Consider the following 24,393-nt stretch of genomic DNA (forward strand, 5'->3'; position numbering starts at 1 on the left):
TTTCCCCTCCTGCCTTCAGGCAAAAGGTATCGCAGTATAATGTGAATTTACCCAACTGCCATCAGACTGGTCAATTCATAATGTACATCATAAATGGATATAGTACAATAACCTAAGCACAACTTAGCTTTTTCAGGTTTCTTATATAAATGTAATGCCATGTTAGGGTCTTTTTTGACAGCTGCACTAGAGCATTTTTACATGGTGCCCTTTTTGTTTTTCTGTGTTCATAATTTCGTTCAGCAATGCATCTATAATGTATCGACTGAATGCCAATAAAGAAATCCTGATTTTTTTTTTTCCCCCCAGTTTAATGTCAAATTAAAAGCAGTACCTCTAACAAGAGCAGCAGTGATAATTTGAGACGTCTTTGCAGTGTCACACTGCTGTAAGTCACAGTGTTCGTCATCTGTCCCGTGACTTTGAGCTTGCTGCTGTATTTTGTTTTCAAATGCATGAATAGAACAAATGCAGCACGTTATCAACATTTATTTTATTGTTGTTGTTTTTGTTTATGAAGACACTGCCGTTATCAGTATATTTTTCTTGATTTATAGAAGTGACACATGACAAACTGATGCTGGTGAGATCCTGGAGATTTGACATGTGGGCAGACACTTACTAGTGCACAAAAGTTTGGGTTAACTTAGAAACATGCCACTTGCATACAAGACAGATGGTCACTGGAACTGGGTCAGTGCATGCCTACCCTAAATATTCATTTAAAAATCATAAATGATTTCATATTCAGCTGTTCAGATGGCTTTAATATCAGATTAAACCACGTTTCAAAATGACATCAAATTTTTGAGCATCACACTTGATGCAGTTCTCTGTTCCTCAGATGCACTTTACACAATATATGATCTGGAAAATGTTGATGTTTGCATATCCTTCAGTCTTTTCACTTTGACTATAAAACACCTGAGACTGAACCTTCTGACCTGCTAATGTGCGAGTCGTAAAATAAGTCAAAAAAGTGACACTTCATAATAATCATTTTCTTATGCTATCTGTGCAAAGGATTAACATTTCCTTAAAAAAAAAAAACATAGCATACAGATTTTCATCAGTGTTCAAAAAAAAAAAAAAAAGTAATTTAATTTAATTTCTTTTGAAGGCTTCCCACAAAAGCAACGTTTATAAAGATACAGACTAACAGCAGTGAAGCTTTTGGTTGATAGTAAAATGATTCCAGTGTGGAAAACAACTATTGCAACAAGTCATTGCAGTGGATTCATTAAATACAAACATTATCAGAAATATGTTTCTAATGTGATATACATTCAATTTCTGCCACTATCCAAATAGTGTAAGGCCATAATGTGTTTTTAAATTAAAGACCGGTACAGATACAGGCAGGTAAAAGCACGTCTAATGGGCTCTTACATACATACGGAAAACAGCGGGACAAAATGTTAATGAACAATCACGTGCCCTAAAGCGAGAGGTTAAAAGTGTCGTAAATCAGATTATTAGAAACACCTTTTACATAATCACAAATACATGAGCAGTTTCTTTTGGCCACATATAGACAGTCCTGTGTCTGTAGTGTTAATGTCTGTGCTTTGTAATGACACACTTGGCGTGGATAACAACATGTTCCTATTGCTGAGCAGCACCTGCTTTAAATTAATGATTGATTGTACTTCCACGTGTTACGCAGAATACAAGAGGAAGTTACACTTGCACTGGCCGTTAAACATGGGCTGAATTTCACTGACTGGAAAGAGACACTGTTCAGTCAGTAAATGGAGAGTGGACATGTTAAGTACTAGGTAAACCCAGAGCGGCTTAATCATTAGTCAAGTTAGTGTGAGAAACAACTTTTTTTTTTAAACATATAGAGTTTAGACCTGCTTTTATGTAACAGATTGGAGTTATGATGCCATTAGTTTGTCAAACAAGTGGAATAACTGCCCCCCCCCCCCATAATCCCTCCTCCCCTCTCCCAAAACCCATATCCCCCGACCCCTGTGTGCATCATCCCACGAGGTGCTGCAGGTAGATCTACAGCGGCAAGAACTAGAAGTGAAGAAAGCCTTCAAAGAACAGATCCAGAAATCCTCCGCGTCTCCTTCTGCTACACACACAAAAAAAAAAACAGAAACATGGAAAAAGAGTTAAGCTGCAGGCCAAAATGACAAAAATCAGTAAATCAATAAAACAAATCTGATGACATCTAATGATTTACATGCATTTACATGTTATGAAGGTGGTTCACTTGGTACCAAGGTACATCGCCATGGTAACTTATGCTGCAGAATAAACCTGCTCCAGAGGAGTGCATGTTTGAAATTCGAGATAAAAAAGGTATGAAATCACTGCCTACGGACCAACCAGTTCAACAGAGAACAGCTTCAGCATTCCTAGAATATCACTCAGACCTCGGTGTGTAGACAGTAGGAGGACCAAAAGGGTTTTTTTTAATTATCATCTAAAGCAGCGGTCCCCAACCTTTTTTGCACCACAGACCGGTTTATGCCTGACAATATTTTTACGGACCGGCCTTTAAGGTGTCGCGGATAAATACAACAAAATAAAACTGGTACCGGTACCGAAAAAAAATAAGATTTATTCATAACACACGTGAAAAGACCCAGGAAAACCGAGTTAACGATAAAAACGATAACAAAATAACGCTGAAAACCGATAAAAACCCTGAAAACCATACATTTCACAGCTGAGCCTCAACTCTCGCGGCCCGGTACCAAACGACTCACGGACCGGTACCGGATGATCTGATATCGTCGTGTTGGTGTTGTTCCCAGATCATCATGAAAATGTTGTTCCAGGTTCAACATTGCAAGTGACCAATCACATTACTGTGACGTTATTCTTTTGCGCACCAACCCATTTGTGCATTTATGAAATTCCAATGTTGCAAGGAGAATATCAATTCTGCTTAGCGTTTATTAAAGGGTCAGGGTTAGGGTCCGTTGATCGGCGGACAAAGGCGGTTTCTTGCAGCTTAAGTACAGTTTTTTGTTTTACGCCGGTTTTTCCCGAAGTCGCAAAAGTATGACATCACAACATTCTGATTGGTCACTTGCAATGTTGATCCTGGAACAACCTTTAGTATGATGATCTGGGAACAACACCAACACGAGGATATCAGATCGTGCGACCGGTACCAGTCCAGGGCCCGGGGACCGCTGATCTAAAGTCTTTTGTCTTTCTCTAATGAGCATCAATAATAAATACATACATACAATAAATATTCTTAGACTCATCTTTATTTCTTTTTTTCCCCCCTTGTTGGCTGCAAACAATTTGAAAACATTTCATTGTTCTAAAAGCCTTAATGCTCGCTCCTAAACCAGAGCACTGATTTGTATGTTTTATTCTTTACTCTGGCTGCAGCTGAAAGGATGAACTAAAACAACTATTGTTGCTTTATTTACACAGTCATCTTTTGTTTTATTGCCAACTTTCCTTTTTGACTTCAAATAGGCCAATCTTTATTAACAAAGTAGGTTTATTCTGGTCTTACTTACAAAAGTGCTTAAACAAATTGCTAAACAAGTAGACACGCACTCAGCTGCTCTCAGTTTGTATTATGTGTGTAACCTCTTCATATTTTCCTAATATCACAGTTTTATCCTTGCAAAATCAGCCACTCTGCTGCTAAACAGACTTATTTGTGTTTGTGGTCGTTTGTGTCAACACGCTCCATGTGACCTCTCAGCCTGACTGATGATGTTAGGGTAAATGAAGCCAGATAACAGAAAGATCACAGAGGAGAGCAATGACAACACCACTGTTGGTTTTTCTCGGAAACATTAAGGTCAGGAAAATTCCTAATTGTTTGTATAGTCAACTCACATTCAGCTCTCAAACACATGCATATCTGACCAGGCCAGACAATGTTAGGGTTTTTGCTGTTTAGTGGAATACGTTTTAGCCCAAGTCAAAAGAAAAACATACATTGATATAATATTTTGTTCTTATCAGTGTTTTGCTTAAAGCACATTTTTGTTTTTCAAAATGTTAGAAATAACACAGAAACACAAGTTTTTGTCAATTGCTTCCTTTTGTGTAACACAAAAGCACACACACTGTTGTAACACACAATAAAGCAAGCTTTAAGAAACAAATGAAGCAACACTTCAAGTACTGTATGCTATGTTTATCTCTTATCTGTTTTTTCTACTTTTTAATTTTAACTATTTTTAATAAAATATTCAAATATTATTTACTTATTCTTACTTAAAATATTATTTTACTATTGTACCTTTTACTTTTATTTTCTCCTTTTTTGACATTTTTAAAAGCAGATTTTATTTGTCTTTTATTAGTTTTATTATGTCTACGTGATTCTCTTATTTTGTAATTATGGGTTTGTTTGTTTTTGTATTTTGTGTTTTCAGTTTTGTCACTGCTGGTTCTGCACATTTTTGCAGACTACATAGTCCATTTGCCTCCATTGAAAAGCACTTAACTTTGGTTTTAAATTTCATATTAAAATTAGTGACTTAACTAATTCACATATTTAACAGGGAAATGCTCCACCTATGTTTTTAGGTTTAAAGTTAGGTTTAGGTTTAAGAAGCTTGGAAGTGCAATAATATTACTGAATGCTTAATCATGCTTTGTGTACATACCAAAAATAATTAAAAATAATGACAGTGTAACAGCATTGAGTGTGGGAGTAATGTTCTGGGTGGTTTGTACTGTAGCCTTATTGGAACACGTAAATAAAATACGGGCATCATTACAAGTATTATCAACACTTGGCCTTTTCCTGTGGTGACAAGTAAAAGTATTTCATGTGCTCTTAGTAGCACATGCAGCTTGGCAACCTGATGTAATTTCCTGGAAAACTCCACCCAACCTTAACAGACAAGTGAAAACTCCAGTATAGCTGTACTGGGTTTATATTCTTAGTGCTGGAGAAACTGTGGAAAAAGCAATGCCGACATTGTCATTTGTGTAAAACATAAATAAGTTTGAGAAAATATGGGGGCAAATGATAACATTTCAGTAAAACAATGGTTCTATGGATGTTTTTTGGATGTTTGTAATTAAAATAAACGGGTCAGCACAATGGTGCAGCAGCTGGCGCCATCAATTCACAGCAAAAATATTTGGGGTTTTAATCCGTTGACCTGCTGGGGCTCTCCTGTATAGAGTCTACATGTTCTCTCTGTGCCTGCATTGGCTGGCTCCAAGCATGAACATCTTTGCATTAGCGCTGTGATAAACTGGTGACCTGTCCACAGCTACAACAGGCCCCACTCATGACCCTAAACAGGATAAATTTGTTAAGAAGACTGATGGATAGTATACACTTAAATGGATGTACTCACATATGTCGATAAAGAAATAAAACTGAACTTAATGTGTTTTTTTTGTCCCATTTTTATTCTTTCCATTTGCTTCTGTAGGGTCAGATAATGTGTAAATATACTGTTAATTTCCACTGTTCTGCTGATGACACACAGCTATATGCAAATACAAAAATCTTTTGAAGGGCGAGGACGAGTAAAAAAAAGCCGCCCCGGCCTGTTCATATTCTGTTTATATTCTAGCCTATTTGCCCCAAAGGCTGGGTGGAGCAACCCTAGTGTTTGTAGTAGTGCTCAACAGCATGATCAATTCACTTTTACCAACAATAGAAAAATTTGGACTGTGAAACATATTTAGGGGCACATGTGCGTATAATACGACCAGCCCAACTAGCCTCTTTTTATCTCAACTAAAAGTCTGAAAACAATTACAATTGTAATTACAATCATAATTACAATGAAAACCCTCACAGCCTTAATCAAACCACCTGATCTCCAGCCTTTCTTTTATTTAGAATCAATTAAAACCAGTCCAAATACATGCACACCATCAGGACAACTGACTACTTGCAGTAATCCTATACAGGCACAGGATGAACAGTGAGATGCCACCGTGGCATCTTTAAATTCATCAGATTTCTTGTAAACTTTGCTGCAGGCTGAAGGCAGCTAACCTCAGTAACTCCTAGCATGAAAAGCTAGAGTCCTTCATGTTTGTAATTAAAGCTTTAATTAAGTTAGTTTAAGCTTTAGTTAATATTTGTGTGTGTGTATGTAAAATAAAACTGTAAAATTAAAGCTGTTTTTGATAACATGGAAAAGAACAAACAGGCCTGTGGGAGAAAAAAAAAAAAAGCTTTTCAATCACGTGCCCAAAGTTGCGACATTGGATGCCGCTAAGACTTGTCTCTATGACGTTACATGTTGGATGTCACAAAACTTTGGTTGAGTGATTCCAAATCTGAGGTCCTTTTGTTCATTTCCACAAACCTGACCTGAAGCTTGGAAAACAATCATGGAAACCGGTTCTCCTACATTGAGGACTCTGCTACCAATCTGGATGTGATGTTTGACTCAGAGCTTTGTTTGGACAGTCATGCCTTCTCTAATTAAGAGATATTACCAAAGTTAAAACTGTTTTAATCCCAAGCAGACCCTGAAAGTCATTCATACTTTCAACTCATCACGTTTGGGCTTGTAAGTCACTCACTGTCTGTAATTGTAGGTTTGATTTTATATTTTCCCCAGTTACCTTTATAGTCTCTGTGGGCTAAATTAAGTTCACTGACCGGAAAGGTGCTCTAGCCTGTGAGCTTCAGGTCAAGCAGTGTAAAACAAGCTTTGCAGGAAGGCGACACATAGAAACACATTTGTGCATTTTTGGAGTCACCAACTGAATACATGCAAATTCCAGTGGCAATGCAGCGCAAATGCATGCAATTTGCACTGCTGTGACTTTACCACACAGCTTCCTTGTGATGTTGTTGTAAAGGCTCTGAACCTTCCTCCAAAAGAGATGTGTTAGCAAGGTAGCTCGACATGTATAAAATGCATTCCTTGAGCAGAGGAGCTATGCACCGCTTGACAATTTTAAACTACAACTAATTTTATTTACATTTTTTTTTAAATCAAATATCAGGAATGTACTTTAAGGTAACACTACATTATTTGATACCATCTACTTCAACTATGTGTGACCCATATGTATTAACCCCCTAAAAATGTCCATTATGTCCATTATAAATGCCCCCCAAAATGCAGGGTTTTAACTGGGTCATAATGGACATTTTTCAGAATCAGAATTTGATTTTGATTCTGAAAAATGTCCATTATGACCCAGTTAAAACCCTGCATTTCTTTAGCCCTAGTTTAATTAAATATACACTTTTATACCCCCACCAAATGAAACCTCCATGAAGGAGCAAGCAAGCCTACCTCAGAACAGGGAGCAGGACTTGGGGGGTCTGAAGGGATTATCACTGGAGGGGACGCCCATCAGGAGAGGATCCTTGGAGGCGTTTTGCATACAGAAGTTTTTCAGATCTGCGGCAGCCTGGGACACCTGCAGAGCCAGACACACGAGTGTGTGTGTGTGTGTGTGTGTGTGTGTTGGGTGGGGGATCATGAAAACAAAAACAGAGTATTTGTGATTCCTGCTGCAACCCTTTGTACTACCCACTCTCTCATTTACATGACTAACTGGCTCATTTTTTTTGCATAACATTTGCAAGGAACAGTTCCGTACACGAACGGGTGTGTCTGCTGTGTATCTTTGACAGATTATGCTCACAGTCTCCTTAAGATAACCAACCCAGGGAGGTTTAACTTTCAGAAATTCCATAAACGGGTCACTTCTCCTGACACTTTATAGCGACTTTCTAAAACAAACTAAAAAGCAGAAGAAACTTGTTCGCTTGTAGCTGCGATTTAAACTACCAGAAAGCAATCTGTGAGTCTTAAGTGTAACTTAGTGTGGACAACTTTGTTGAATCTACGGACACAGCGTCACTTCTACGGTCGGTCTCCGCCATTCAGCAGCAAGAACAGCTCAGTCTTCCGTGTTTGTGTGTGAGTGTAGCAGGGGTTCGTTCGTACCTTGATCCTCCGGATACTGGCCTCGAACCGGAGCTGCTTCACAGCTCTCTGGGCGATAATTAAGTTGTTGTTGGCATTGTTGTTAGACATGGCGACGGCTGTCGGTAAAGACACGTTGAAGGCTGTTTCTTATAAACTGCCACCACCGAGCGAGAGGAAATTTACCCCTAACGGCTCCAAACTAAACCCGAGAGGGGAAACATCGTCCACTCGTCAGTGCCCCGCCCCCGCTGTGCCAATGAGGCACTGGATTGGACTCTAGACCCGTCAATCAAAAAGTAAACTCGGAGACACGCCCCTGAAAACATTAACCATTATTATTAGTTTCCTAGAGAGCAAATCTCGAGGGTATCCTGTGACCTTCAGCCACAACATTTATCACATCACTTAACGTCCACCAGTGTGATAGCCATATCTACAATAAAATACGTGAAAATAAAATAAGTGAGGGTAAATGGCTCACTGAACACAAATCTAGTGTTTTGTTGGAGACATCCAGTGTAGCAACAGCAGGGTGTAATTCAGGGATTTTTACTTTAGTGCCTACACAATAGCATGAAAGATGGACATAACTTCCAGATCTGAAAAGCCAAGCCAAAGTGAAAGTGTGCTAACTGTTGCCTTCCTTTTAATACCACCAGGGGGCGACTCATGTGGTTTCAGAAAGACTTGTATAGACGAACATGGGAAAATGGTCCAGGGCTCACTTAATCTGTGACCTCAGTAAACACTTTCCCAATGAGTTTATGAGCTTAGTTGATACTTTCCAGTCATACTGAACTGAAAATTAAGTCTGTTTGAATTGCAAATGATGGTCACTCAAAAAGTCTGACAGGATTATACAAGATCTGCTCCCTGGGTGTGTAGTTTCACAGTACTCATCCACACATCGCTCATCATATCCACTTTCAAATCACTAAGTTGGAAGTGGCAAAAATGCTCACCTCGAGTGCTTGCAATAGGACCATACAATAAGATGGTCCTGTTGTGTAGGATAGGATAGAATAGGATCATACTAACAACTGGGTGACATCAAACTGGCTAGTAAGTGACTAGTTCAGCACTATTAAAACAGTAAGCACAGTTCTAGTGTTAGTACTGTATCGCTATGAAGGTGATATCTCATGAACATTGTCACTGCATGAAAACTTGGTCTAGCTATTATCTGATAACTGTTTTGCATTGTAATCGAGGGCTAAAAGTTGAGCCAACACGGAAATGCCAAAAATTGTAGTTCCTGGAGTAACTTCAGGATGGCTTGAAAAACAAATCAGTCCCCACAGACTTCCACGGTAAAAAAGGCCAAACCAAAAGTATGTTTAGAGCCCTGTGTAAAAATGGTGTTGGGCTTTATTTTGGGCTTCATAATAAATGTGTAGTGGGTGAGTCTTTTATAACTTATCTGTCTGAATTTTGCTAAGATTTGCTTTGACTTCAAAATTAACCGGAAAAACCAACATAACTCTAATTATGCAAGAGGATCCTTGCCTACAGGCTGTCAATCACTATCTGTAGTTTAGAACCCATTGACATCACCAAATGCTGTGGTTCCTCCTCTGAGATGCTCTTACAGGCTTTTATTGAGCCCATCTTCAGTTGTTACTTGTTTGTGAGTCTTTCTGCCTTCAGGCTTTCTTCAGTAACTGTAAACCATGGTCTACTAGGGTTCAGATCAGGTGACTGACGTGTCTATTGAAGAATATCCTATTTCGTTGCCTTTAGAAATTCTTGCAGTATTTTGCTTAATCTGAGCAGAAAGTAAAATCACATACACATCACCAGGAGTCACATCATCAGTAAACACAAAGTTAACTTGTTTCTATTCTTAACTATACGTGCCAAGGCCATGACATTACCTGGTGATGTGGTATACTCTGGATCATACTCCTTCTTTATTTGACCACTCGTGAACTCTTCATTATCTTGCTATATGTTTTTAAGTCAAGATGTTAATGCAGTACTTTTGTAAAAACTCTCAATTCAAGCTGGAATCTGCACTTCACTCATATCTAGAAAATTCAGTGTTGCAGTGTACAGAGGAAAGATCACAGAAACAGTCATTGTCCAAAAGCTTACAGACCTGATTTTCATCATGTAATACAAATGACAACCTCATGGTGACGCCAGAGGAAAAGTCATCTGTTAACCAAAGTCATTCAAATCCTCCTTCTTTGACTGTTGATACCCATCCCAAATTTAATGGCAGTTTATCAAAATATGGAAAAATCAGTAAACCAACCCAGAGAGGAATCCAGTTTTTTTTTTCAAAAAGATTATATTAGTTCCAGTGATAAAGAAAATGTTTTGTGAATATAATAATAAGGTTGGATATAATGTACTTAGCATATAACATATGAAATAACATTAAATTCTACAATGTAACATCAGTTTGATTAAATCATATAGAATGAATTTGAAAAAAGGATTTAATTACATGATAGAAAGTCTTTCTGATATTACAGGATGTTACAAGCTCACCGAGCTGATTTATCCCCTAAAACAAAAAGAAGAAATGGCAGCATTTATTACTTCTAGGCTGGACTACTGTAATTCATTATCAGGATGTCCTAAAAATTCCCTGAAAACCCTTCAGCTGATCGAAAATACTGCAACAAGAGTACTGACACAGACTAGAAAGAGAGCAGATTTCTCCGATATGTTTCTCTTCACTGGCTTCCTGTTAAATCCAGAATCAGATTTAAAATCCTCTTCCTTACACACAAGGTCTAGAATAATCGGGCCCCATCTTATCATAATGATTTTGTAGTATTGAATCACCCCATTAAAGCACTTCACTCTCAGACTACAGGCTTTATTGTGGTTCCTAGAGTATTTAAAAGTAGAATGGCAGGCAGAGCCTTCAGCTTTCATGTCCTTCTTCTGTAGAACAAACATCCAGTTCGGACTCGAGAGAAAGAAACCGTCTGTATTTTCAAGATTAGGCTTAAAACTGTCCTTTTTAATGAAGCATATAGTTAGGCCTGGATAGGGTGACTCAGAATCCTTAGAGTTATGCTGCATTAGGTTTAGGCTGCTGGGGGATTCCCATGATACATTTAGTTTCTTCTCCAGTCACCTTTTCCACTCACCATGTGTTTATAGACCTCTCTGAATTCAGTTATTAGAAATTATTAATCTCTGGCTCTCTTCCACGGCGTGTCTTTATTCTGTCTTCCTGGCCCCACCCCAGCTGGTCATGGCAGATGGCCGCCCCTCGGTGGGCCTGGTTCTGCTGGAGGTTTCTTCCTGTTAAAAGTGTGTTTTTCCTTCCCACTGTCACCAAAGCAGTTGGCCATAGAGGTCATATGTTTGTTGGTGTTGTGATGATACAGAAATTCTTTTATTGCTGCCATATAACCTGCATTATTATAATTGCATCGATAACATTCTTTACAGCATTATTTCATCTAATCATATTTCTCACAGTATTGATATTGCATTAAAGTTGTTTATTGAAGATGTTCATTTGAGGATCCTTCCATTATGTTAACTTTTATTACAAGTACGGTTAGAATAATTTATACACATTGCATATTTGTGCTTATTTCGAGTTGATGTTCGGTTCATTAAGGGTCTTAAGCTTCACTGGCGTGACTGTCCAGGTGATACATGCTGAGGGAAACTAGAACATTGAAGGATAACTGCAATGCATGCTTACAATACATATAACACATAATCTAGGAATGTGTCAGGCCTGAGGCCTTAACTCATTTGGTGTCTTACTATATTTTACTCTACTTGGCAACAGATGACCAGAGTCAATGATTAGCCCCAGAGACCCTGAGGGCTTGAAGTTTATTACCTTGTATGGAAGGTGTTATAGAAAAGAGAAGTTCTATGTCTGTTTATAGCCATTAAAGATGTACAAGATGTACCATTAACTGTGACTAATGTCTGGAACCTATTTTAATCTGTAATTGATGCGTTTTCTCTGTTTTCTTTGTATTATTGTAGGGTCTATACCTTACAACATAAAGCACCTTGAGGAAACAGTTGTTCTGATTTGGCACTATATAAATAAAATTGCATTGAATTGAATTAATACCATCCATCCATTCGCTTCCGCTTATCCTTTTCAGGGTCGCGGGGGGCGCTGGAGCCTATCCCAGCTGTTATAGGGCGAGAGGCGGGGTACACCCTGGACAGGTCGCCAGTCTGTCGCAGGGCCAACACACAGAGACAGACAACCATTCGCACTCACATTCACTCGCACATTCACACCTGGTAATTTAGATTATCCAATTAACCTATCCCCACAAGCTGCATGTCTTTGGACGGTGGGAGGAAGCCGGAGTACCCGGAGGGAACCCACGCAAACACGGGGAGAACATGCAGACTCCACACAGAAAGACCCCGGCCTGATGTTGGAATTGAACTCAGGACCTTCTTGCTGTGCGGCAACAATGCTAACCACCGTGCCACCTTGAATTAATACCTTCTCTGCAATTTTCATACGGTGCAATGAAATCTAATGGGTATGATTAGAGTGTGTGAACTGTGATACTTGGTGGCTTTGCAGTTTATCACCCAGTTGGTTTCACATTCCAGCATCAAGGTACAGTTTTTACAAATAGGATGCATACCTTATTTGGACAGTTTGCAGTCATACAATGAAAAAAAGCCCAAATGGAACATAATATCAAAAAATATGTGTAAAATATTTGAGAATATTATATTTAAATCATCTCTCTTGTGGAAACAGAGTTCTGGCAGTTAATATCACACTACAGAATGTTATCGGATGTTCCAGATCACTCAGCTGGCTTGTCCACTAAAAATAAAGAAGAAGAAGAAAAAGTTGATATGGCAGTTATTAGTTTAATATAAATCACTATGTCAAGACATGAGCTCTGAATCCAGGTTTTAATTCATACTCACAAGTAATTGGTCCAATGGTGACGGGATTCATAAAAGCTGAGTTGGAAACAGAGCGACGTGCCCTACTTGTGCACGACTACAAAGGGCAAAAGAATGAGAAAAGAGATATAGGATTTAAACCACAGAAACAATTTTGGATTATGGAGTACTGCTAAATGAAATGTGGAACTCACTGGTACACAGTTGTAGTTCCTCTGGTTACACAGGCTGAGGCTGCAGTGAAGATAAATGTCTCTGTATTCACCCAGGAGCAGGAAGAGCAGAGCAGAGAAACGAGCTCGGAGGGATGAGCCGCTTTCAACTATTGACACCTTTTGGGGGTCAGTGGGACACCTGTGAGAGAGGAGGGAGGAGATCAGCAGGGTCCACACAATTCACTGTATCTCACAAAGCATTGGTGAGGTTGGAAAGATGCACATACTTGTTCTGGATGAGAGGATATTGTGTGGGATCATCAGGGTTTGGTGAGTGAGTGGCGTAGCAGTCCTCCAGAACAGCTGCCAAAACTGGGTCTGTGTCCTCCACAGAGACGCCCACGTACAGAGGTGAACCCACTGGGAGGAAGACTTGGCCTGGTGGATAAGACTCAGTGTAGTTGGAGTTGCGGAACAGAGACATGGAGGCTCGAGCTTTTGGACCTGAACCTGAAATTCCTCCAGTGAACCTGACAAAGGGAAAGAAAATTATATAATGCAAGGATCTCTCAGACACTACTTGCTGCTATTCTGTCTTTTTCCTGGTTTGTGTAAGAAGACAGCTTTGGATTTGTTTTCTTCAAAAGTCTAATGGTTCGAGCCCCAGCTCCTCCAGACCATATGCTGGAAATGTCTTTGGAGATGGTGCTAAACATGCATCCATTGGTATGTGAGCATGTGCAGATAAAAAGTGCTTCAAGTGCATAGATTCAAGTAGTTGAACAAGTGAAAAAGCACTGTCTAAATAACAGATTATATAGCTGATTCAATTTTACACTAGAGTTTTAATCCAGTAAACATGTTTTTGTTATGTTAACTGACAAATCTCCCTTTCTGACTGGAAAGAAGACTGTTTATTTAATTTTATAAACTTTATTTTATAAAGTCCAAGATATATATTTATTTTGAGCAAAAGGCAAAGTCTCTTGACGAAATTGTGCGACTAAAAAGACATCCGCACTGGTAAAACGCTGCCTCCTGGTGGTAAATGTTTGTTAAATTCTGCATTGAATAATTACAAAACATATCTTTAAACTACAACTAGGCAGCAAACTGTTAACTGGATTGAGTAAACAACTTAATGTGGAGCTTTCTAAACAAACTGTAACGTTGTTTGGAACGTAGCCTCACAACTAAAAGCACTTAAGTTTATGCATGAAGGATCTGAAAATGACTTTCAGTGGTCATGTTAAATTACAAACAGCCCACAGTAATGCATGCTTACTCTCTCATAAATGGTTAAAAGAAACACACAAAGTAAACAAGATTCATCTTAATTATTGCAGTTTGGTAACAGAATGATTGAAAAGAGTGGGGTAATAACCATACTATTATGCACATGAGAGCCCTGAATTTTAGAGCTACATATACTAAGTGATGCTGCAGTTAAATTCAATGAACTTACAGGTCTGGCCTGATAGCTACATTCAGGCTGGCGTCTGTGTCCAGGGGATAAGCACAGGAGAAGGGAAGACCCACAGGAAGAGCGAAGGACAAATTAGCCAGAGGGTAGATGAATAAACTGTTGAAGTAGATGACATGTGTGCTGTTGGTCTGAAAGACAGATGATGACATTTTCAGTCAGTTCAGAAATCATGTCAGCTAGAGAAAGTCTAATCACCAGAGACATGTCCACACAGGTTAATACAGTGAATCCTGAGCTGTTGCTCACTTTTTTCTCCTTGGATAACAAAAAAGCCATTTGATGCCAAAACACAGTCTACAGCCACCTTATCATAAATTAATTGAGCACTAGTGTTTTTTAATGGGACAGTTAAACAATAGGAAAAAGAAATAAGTCTTTACCCTCAGCACATTTCCACAGGCACCTGCCCGAGCCTCCATTTCATACCAAACATAATCATCACGGACTCTGACCCAGGAACAGTTGCTGGAAGCCAGGTTGCCCGAGAAGGGGTTCAAACCGGAGGATGACATGCTGCCCATATGCAGACCAACTTGGATTTTATCACGGCCACAAATTAACTGTGAAGTCTGGAGTGGAGGCTGCTGGACTAAAGTAAAAGACATGAGGTCACTAATAAAAAATGAAAGCAGATGAAATAGGAAATACCAAATGAGGCCAGGATGAGTACTTCGATGTCATAATATAAGATAAGATAAAAGATTTCATTATTTAAATTTTTCCGTATGTAAGAACTTTAACTTACATTCACATACGACGCTGGCATCTTCATGGTGACCACAGTTGTGGACTCCAAGCCCGTTGTGTCTGCAGTCAGTTATTGATGCTTCATTTCCCAAACATCCTACATCGTCCAACCAGATGGGTCCGCTGCCCTGTCCAAAAGCTGCACTTTGTAGTGCTGAACGAGCACTTCCACAGCCCAGCTGTCTGCACACCACTTTAGCATCATTCAGGTCCCAGGAATCATCACACACTGTGCCCCACTGTCCATCATTGAAGATCTCCACTCTGCCAGAGCAGCGGTTCTGACCATTGACCAGCCTCACTGACGAAGGAGCTAATAGAAAACCAAAAGAAGGAACACTGTCAAATTTTACTGGAGTATTTTTCGATAGTAGTATCTGTACTTCTACTTAAATACAGGTTTTCTGTACTCTTGCTACCTGTAGTGGTGCTGTAAAAGATGCCACCACTACAACTTGTCAGTTCATGAAATTTCTTGCTTCTTAGATATTCCAGGATCATCTGTAAGTGATATTAATGCAAAGTGGAAACTCTTAGGAATCACAGCAGCTCAGTCACAAAGAACCATTCTATGTCAAGTTACTGAGCAGTGTCTCTGTGAGTAAGCAGTATGTTAAAGCAGTATGTTAAAGTGTCCAACACTCAGCTGACTCAATAACTGCAGTGCTCCAGACCTCCTCTGGCATTAACAGCTGTGCAAAAACTGTGCAACAGGAGCTTCTTGGCATGGGCTTCTGCTCTATCTCAAAGCCAGACAGTTACAAAGTTGGATTTCACTCTTTATAGCTCCACATGTTCATATTTACCTTCACAGACGACACCAGCATCCTCAGAGTGACCACAGTTATGAGATCCAAACCCTCTGTGTTGACACTCAGAGAGCTTTGATTCGTTGCCTGTGCATGTGACATCGTCCAACCAGATGGGTCCGCTGCCCTGTCCAAATCGCGCGTTTGTTGGTGCTGAGAGGACCCTGCCACAGCCCAGCTGTCTACACACCACCTGAGCATCCACCAGGCCCCAGGCATCGTCACACACCGTCCCCCACTGTCCACTGTGGAAGATCTCCACCCTGCCAGAGCAGGAGCTGTTTCCATTAACCAGGCGGACCTCCCCCTCAACTGCTGTATTGTTGCCCACTGGTGTTGTGGTAGTGATGTTAGCAGGCACATGTGTGGTGGTGAAGTTCTGCGGCCTTGGTGTTGTTGGAAAAACAGTGCTGTTGATTCCTGGTTGGACTGAAAGAAAAGTGTCTTTGAACTAAAAGGACAAACTCAGTTTGCACTTCCATCTAAATTAATGAGGATAAGCTCTTGTTAGTACATCTCAACATTATTGTTTTCTCACAAACTCCTTGTTTACTTTGCATTTGACTCCATGTGCAGCACAACAAGTTTATATTTAAATGGTAAATTAAAACAACAAATGAGAATACTTTTCTCATCAGTTAGATGTCAGCAGTAAGAAGTGGAGGATGGTGAAGGTGACAACATTTGTTTTTAATTTATTTATAATTTGTTGCTAATTACATAGTTTTTAGGGGCATTATATGTGGATCCATGGAGATATTGCCATAGTAAGTGTATCTTTAGTTAAAAAATGGTAAATTAAAGCAACAAATGAGAATAGTTTTCTCATCAGTTAGGTGTCAGCAGTAAGAAATGGAGGGTACCTGAAAAATGCATAAAATATACCTTCACAGATGATGCTGGCATCTTCATGGTGACCACAGTTGTGGGATCCAAGCCCGTTGTGTCTGCAGTCAGTTATTGATTGTTCATTTCCCAAACATCCTACATTGTCCAACCAGATGGGTCCGCTGCCCTGTCCAAAAGCTGCACTTTGTAATGCTGAACGAGCACTTCCACAGCCCAGCTGTCTGCACACCACTTTAGCATCATTCAGGTCCCAGGAATCATCACACACTGTGCCCCACTGTCCATCATTGAAGATCTCCACTCTGCCAGAGCAGCGGTTCTGACCATTGACCAGCCTCACTGTTGAAGCAGCTAATAGAAAACCAAAAGAAGGAACACTGTCTATGGGAGTACTTCAGAGGAAAGGTGGACTTATTAGAATAATATAACAATATAATAATATATATAATATATAATAATATAACATAATCATCTTTCTACTATTTATTTTACTTTGGCTGACAGGTGACAACATGTTATTTTAAACTTATTTTTAATTTGTTGGTAATTTGATAGTTCTTGGGGGCAGTGTCTGTGGATTCATGGAAATATCTTCATAGTAAGTTTATCTTTATTGAAAAAATTCTCATAATTCAAGACTAAAAGAAAAAATTGTTGTGTGGATAAAAACCTGTAGTAGTATGTAACAATAAATCATCTTAGTTCAGTGTTATCCCAAATGCACACACGAACAAAGTTGGATTTCACTCTCTTTAACCTCACATGTTCATATTTACCTTCACAGACGACACCAGCATCCTCAGAGTGACCACAGTTATGAGATCCAAACCCTCTGTGTTGACACTCAGAGAGCTTTAATTCGTTGCCTGTGCATGCGACATCGTCCAACCAGATGGGTCCGCTGCCCTGTCCAAATCGCGCGTTTGTTGGTGCTGAGAAGACCCTGCCACAGCCCAGCTGTCTACACACCACCTGAGCATCCACCAGGCCCCAGGCATCGTCACACACCGTCCCCCACTGTCCACTGTGGAAGATCTCCACCCTGCCAGAGCAGGAGCTGTTTCCATTAACCAGGCGGACCTCCCCCTCGGCTGCTGTGCTGTTGCCCACTGGTGTTGTGGTAGAGATGTTAGCGGTCACATGTGTGGTGGTGAAGTTCTGTGGCCTTGGTGTTGTGGTAGGTAAAACAGGTGTAATTGTGTTCACTTCTGTTTAAAATAATAATAATAATCATGCACTCAGAAACCATTGAACCAACTGAATCATCTACAGGTTAATCATATTTAAAGCATAAGATTACCTGCGCAGTATGCAAGGAGGCATGTATATGGCTTCACAAGTTTGTAGACATAATAGTTTGCATGGCAAAGTTTAACATGGATGGTGTGTGACCGAAAATGGCAGCAGCTGCCTTCCCAAACATTGCACACAGTGCGATTCACAATTTCACCTGACCATGTGGGATGAGGTTGTGTTATCCACAAAGGCGCATGAGTTCCACACCTGTTTGATTCGACACACCTCTCTGGAATATGAGCACTGGTTTGATTCAAAAACAGGCGATACCAGCCTTTCCAGTTTATATCTTGATCACAGTGTAGGACCTCAGTATTTGTGTTATTTGTTGAACGCCAGTCATCATTCAATGTTGCGTAGTTCTCACAAGGGTCCACACATTGGGAATTGATGCAGTCCGTGCCTGAAGGACAAACTGTGTTCCCACAGTAGAACTGGACAGATTGGGAAGAGGCAGCTGCTCTGTTCTTGGAGGAAGGCTCCGAACATTCGTATGAGCCTGGCGTGTTGTAGCAAATCTGAGGTGGTGTGCATGGTGAGTTTGGGAGGGAACACTCATCAATGTCCACACAGCCCTTCTCTGAGGACCAGTGGTAACCTCGGTCACAGCAAGAAGAGTCACTGCAGAGTTTTGGGTCATAGCAGGTGAGGCCATCACCTACAAAGCCATCTTTACAGATACATGAGAGGGCGTGGCCGGTGAAGGTGTCACCTCTTTCCTGTGACTCCAAGCAGGTGGCTTTGCCATGACATGAATCACAGCTGGTCACGGGAGTCCCTGCAGACAAAAAAGTCACAGCACTTAAATACAAGTAAGACTTTTTGATTCAAAATCATTTTGAAAAATCTTTTGAAATCTCACCACAGTGTAAAATATCTGAATTTAAAAAGAAGAAAGATTTGAGTAATTTAGATAATTCATCAAAATAACTCTTTGGAGGCATTTCACGTCACTGTTGAATACTTACTGAATATGAGGTAAATATTTGTCTACTTTCAAACTGATATTTAAATAACATACCTTACCTAAAAAATTTCTAAAGGAGAAACGTGAAAATGTAAACTTAGCAAATTCATTATAGTTTGTCTGGAGCAAATATTTAATTTTTTAATTTGAGTGTCTTAATTAGAGGCACAATAATTGATGAAGGAAAAAGTACCATTATAATAATTACATTAGTCCATTTAGAAAATGAATTTATGTCTAACTAGAGATGATTTACCTGAAGAAGTTCCTGTGACAATATGCACAAGTATGAGTAAAAACAGTCCAGAAGGCGTTCCCATTATTGATCACATCCACGACTCAAACTGCGTGAAAAAGACAAAGATGTTGTTTTAAAACTGCATTTTTACATTATGCCATCTTATTCTGTATTAAATCTATAACTTCTGATGTGTCTGTACTTACCCTGGAGAGAATCCAGTGCTTAAGCTCACAGAGAGTCTGAGGATGAGAATTTATTGGCCTGTTTCTGTGTGCAAAGGACAAATAGAAGTGGTTGATGGGGAAATATACAAGTAGGTAAGACAAAGAACTTATTCATATGGCATCAAAGGAGTTACTCATTAATCTAAAGAAAGAAAAAGAATCACGTCCACAATGAAAGGGCACATCCACAAAGCCCGAGTCATTTTTATGGTACAACAATCAGTCATAAATTGACGTTTGCACAATCCAGCATTTTCTCACACTTTGTTCATTTATAACCATCTCAGAAGATAAAGAGTACACTAAGTTTTGTACAATGAAGCTATCTGCCGGACATTCAGAGATGTTGTTTGATCCAATATTCTTATCTCAAGTTCCTGTTGGCATCCAGACTTTCAACCATTCAATATTTCCAGTGACATCAGGTGAATCCTGCTGATAATCATGCATGAATTTAAATGCCCCAGCACATGTAAGTACTTTTACAGTTAGACCCAAAAGGTTTTGGATAAAGACTCGCTGTTGTTGTAAGTTTGACTGTCATAAAACGCTGTGTGGCAGGCAGGAGATGAGGACTCAAAATGCAGGACTCACAGACTCGAGGGATGAACTCAAAACCTCAGCTTTATTTGCTGGTCGCAGAAAAACGAGCATACAAAGTAAACTAAATTAAACTGGGGAATAACACACTAAACTCACAGGGAGACACACGCGGCATGAGGGACGACGCAACACTCAGAGAAACACAGGGTTTAAATACACTGGGAAGTAACGAGGGGAATGAGACACAGAAGGAGGGCACAGCTGGGAGAAATCAAGACTGACGAGACAAGGAAGCAAAGCACGACACATTCACATAAGACACGGACCTTCAAAGTAAAACAGGAAGTATGACACAGAGATGTGAACTTGGCACAGTGGAGACAGCAACTAAGAAACACAGAGACATAAACCACAAGGCAGAGGTCTAAGAACCAAAATACACAGAGGGAAATACTAAGCTTGGAACACAAGAAACTAGACTCGAGGGAGTAACAAAAGACCAACCATGAGAACATAATGCACAATACAGAGTGACAGAAAACAAGAAACTCAAACATGCAAAGACACAGACTTACACAGAACAGAGGGGGCACAGAGAAACATGAAGGGCAAGGGATCAAAACTAGAAACCATATAATAACTCACAAGTACAATAATACAAAAACCACGAAGAACTAAACACGCTGGGTCAGGAGACGCAGGACCCTGACATTGATGTTGTGAAAGGCTTTCATCTTTAATATGAGGGGCTTTACAAACATTCTGCTTTATTGGTTTAGAACTTACAGCTGCTTGTGCATGTGTTTCTTTGCCTTCAGGTTTGTATTGAAAAGTTGCTCTGTTGGATTTGTTCTTTTGTGTGGCTTTAAAAAATTGGTTTCAATAAATCAAATTGGCTTCTTTGAAAACAGGAGTGGCTCACTTTGACCTCTATTTGACTGACCGTTCTCATTTTCTAGTTCGATTTATTTTACGTTTATTATACTGGCATGTCACTTCTTATCATTACTTAGTGGAATAAACACCATTACACAATATTTATTCAGAGAGTTCCTTGTTCCTGTTTTTGATTAATGATTGACTTGTTCTTTGTTCGATTACAAGAAAGGTTTGATAGTAATATTTTTACAGCACTTTGTGACTGTAAGTACCAAAGAGCACCAACAATGTTCCAAATAGAAACGAAACTTTCAGCCATTCAGGAAGGAACGTTGTTAAGAAAGCACATATTTGTGTTCCTCTCAGGATGTATTTAACATTGACTGTGGAGACCAAAGCAAAACATAAAGCACTATACATCACAAAACATAGATGTGAGAGTAACATTGCAATAATCATTTTGAGCTTTATCATTAATAGATTCCTTTTACATGACTTGCTTTACTGTAACATTTTACATTTGTTTAGTGCCTCTTCTCATCCTGCAGATCAGTCTCATTAAGTCACGTTAGAGGATGTCTTAAATTCTAAAATACATCTGCCTCCTTTGCAGAAATGTTTTTACCTCTGTGATGGCCAAACCCGTGGCCACACTCTAAAGTCGGTAACTTTTGTATTTTCATTTCTTCATTTGAACATAGTAATACACTTTAGTTTCCAATAACTTTATTGATTGGTTTGGATACATTTGTTCTATTTGTAAGCTCGCACATTTAGTTTACTTATGTATTCATACTACTTAATTTCTTTGATTTTTGACTAACCGTCGTCTTTTTATTTCTTACCTGCCATCATCCCTGGGAGTTGCTGGACAAAAGATGGTAGCCAGGGTTTGAAACCATTACATGCAAAGGAAGATAATTGGACCACACCACCACTTCCTGCTGAAGGGGAGAATGTGTGTTTTCTTTAATTTAAAAACAAAGTATTGGTATTTGATTAAATATTTGAGTTTAGGGTTTAATGGGTTCTGATTTTCTTCTTTGGTGTTTAGTTTATTAACGCCTAGATTGTACTGCATCGTTTGTGATTTATGATTTTGTTTTGTTTGTTACCCCTCATGTGTCACAATTATATATACCCTTGTATGTCATTTCATGTTTAGGTCAATTATGTATGCTTGGGCAGTCATTTGGTTTGTTAAGTTTGCAGTCTTTGCCTGAGTTCAGTTTTGTTTCTTTGACCTCTTTTATGAGCTCAACATTTATTACTCTTGTAAATATAATTTTTGGGGGTTAAATAAATGAAAACTATATTTTTCTAATAATTCCTGGGACTCCTCCTGTTTTTCAACTCGGTCCATCACAACCTCTGATGCATGAAGTTGGTTTTCCATGCTGCTGAAATATATATATTAAAAAAAATCTCCTAATGTGGACTCTACATGCTTGTATCACCTCTGACATCATTAGATAGAGTAGCAGTTGGCTGGCAATATCAGTGTTGCCATACGAAATTTCTTTAAAATTCATAGAATGAGCCTCTAAGACGACTGGGATCAGTTCTGTTCTCATTCTGCGTTCTCTTGTGTCTAGCTTCCTGTGTTAGTATCTCTCTTTGAAGTCAGTCTTGTCTCCATGTTAATTTTTCTGTTCCCCAGTCATGTCTCTGTGTAGCCTATCATGCCTGGGAAGTTCTGTCCCTCGCACTCCCACCTTGTTCTGTGTAATTCTAATTTTGTCTCTGTCTTGTTTATTCACTTGTTCTGCAGTCGGGTTGTGTTTCCCTCACTCCCTCTGTTCCCTGTGTTTAGTCAGTCTGTGTCTCAGTGTTTGTTTCGCATACTTCATGTGTTACTTTGATAGTCACTTGTGTTGTGTGCAGAGATGGGCAGCAATGCAGTAGCGTTACTGTAATCTAATTACTTTTTTCAAGTTTGCAATAATGTAAGGGATTACTATTGCAAAAAAGTAATTAGACTGCTGTTACTTTCCTGTAAGTATGCTGCGTTACCACGTTACTAAACCATCGTGATTTTGTTTGTGAGAGTGTCTCATGACAATGTCGTAAGCACGTGCGACGTCCATGGCAGCAACAGACGTCTATAGATCAACATTGGATAATATGGATTGCAGCAGAGAGTACGACCATGCAGCGTTTAAACCGTGGAAATACTTACATTACTTTAAGTTTTATTCTGTAAAAAGTGACAAAAACATTAGAGTCTGCTGTACTCTGCGTGGGAAGAAAACTTCTTTCTACAGTGAAAAATTTAACTTCAAATCTGAGCAAGAACCTAGCAAGCCGCCATGGGAATGTGAAGTTCACAGAGAAACCCCCGTATCCCCCCACTGACATGACCACTGTCGCACCAGGCAAACCTCCACCCGCCCCACTCCTGCTAAACAGGTGAAGATAGATTTAAGAGCGACAGGCCTTAGTACCCATGAAACTTTGATTTAATTTCTTTTTTGCTGTTTTACTTTCATCTATTTGAAAGAGTGAGAGTAAACACAAAACATTATTTTATTTTACATGCTGGAAAATGCAGAAAATAGGTTTAAATGTTAAACATTTTCTTCAAGTCAAAGGCAGTTGCATATGATTTAATTTTTGCTTAATGCAATGTGCATAAAATTAAAAGATTAAAACTAATAAAACAATTTTTTAAAAGAGGCTTTCCATTTGATTCAATTTTATATGATGGATTATGCATAAAATATAGAATTGGGCTGAAAGGTCTATTGCATTATTACGTACTCGGGTTTATCATGTTTTTGAATTACTTTTGAAAATAAGCAATCAGTAAAGTAACTGGATTACTTTTTTGGAGAAGTAATCAGTCATTAGTAACTAGTTACTTAACCAACACTGGTTGTGTGCAGCATGTTCTGTTTTGTTTCCCTGTCTCATTAGTTAGATGACGTCCTGAGAGAGACAATCACATCTGAAAACTTGATCATATTTCTGCCCTGGTAGAGGCTCTGACATTTATTTGAATAATAACAAATAAAAGTGGTAAAAGGATACAACTTTGAGAGGATCCGATGGAAGATAAAAGCACATCTGATAAGATATTGTTGACTCTCACTTTCTGAGGTCTATCAGTTCAAATGTCAGTAAGCCAAGAAATCAAGCCAGAATTAAGATTAAGTGTACTGGTGAGATGTCTTGCCAAAATATGGGGCTGATTACAATTAAAAGCAGATGAAAAATGTGCAAAAAGCACAACGTCCACAGGTGGAAACACAGCTGACACTAATCTGACTGACAAGACAGGGGAAGCAAAACTGAACATAATGCACATTAAACAGAAGACTATCAAAGTAAAACAGGAAGTACAAACACGGGCAGACTAAGAAAATTGTAAACTCAAAAACTGGGTTGAGAAGTATTTGATAAATGAAGCTAAAATTTCACAGCTCTCATTGTTTATGTTTAAACTTTTGCATACAAA

General features: G+C 39.2%; 1 protein-coding gene across 2 annotated transcripts; it reads right to left on the reverse strand.

The window, feature by feature from the left end:
• Positions 1 to 473: 473 nt before the first annotated feature.
• Positions 474 to 8,108, reverse strand: LOC102798239 (guanine nucleotide-binding protein G(I)/G(S)/G(O) subunit gamma-10). 2 transcript variants are annotated; one of them, XM_006790706.3, is made up of 3 exons: positions 7,884 to 8,108; positions 7,224 to 7,350; positions 474 to 2,080 (listed from the first exon to the last, which is right to left on the reverse strand). In XM_006790706.3, exons 1-2 carry the CDS (start codon positions 7,971 to 7,973, stop codon positions 7,225 to 7,227), a joined length of 216 nt encoding a protein of 71 aa, XP_006790769.1. In that variant the 5' UTR covers positions 7,974 to 8,108; the 3' UTR covers positions 474 to 2,080; position 7,224. The 2 variants fall into 2 exon arrangements, with proteins under 2 accessions (XP_006790769.1, XP_006790768.1); XM_006790705.3 differs by having other exon boundaries at positions 483 to 2,083.
• Between the last annotated feature and the right edge of the window lie 16,285 nt (positions 8,109 to 24,393).

This window comes from Neolamprologus brichardi, chromosome 6, assembly GCF_056152115.1.
Source record: "Neolamprologus brichardi isolate AB-2024 chromosome 6, ASM5615211v1, whole genome shotgun sequence".
NCBI classification, from domain to species: domain Eukaryota; kingdom Metazoa; phylum Chordata; class Actinopteri; order Cichliformes; family Cichlidae; genus Neolamprologus; species Neolamprologus brichardi.

Coding starts and splice junctions, on each gene's coding strand:
- LOC102798239 (XM_006790706.3), bottom strand. CDS start 7,973: ATGTCTAACAACAATGCCAACAACAACTTAATTATCGCCCAGAGAGCT. Junction 7,351..7,883: donor CCAGTATCCGGAGGATCAAG/GTACGAACGAAC, acceptor CTGGCTCTGCAG/GTGTCCCAGGCTGCCGCAGA.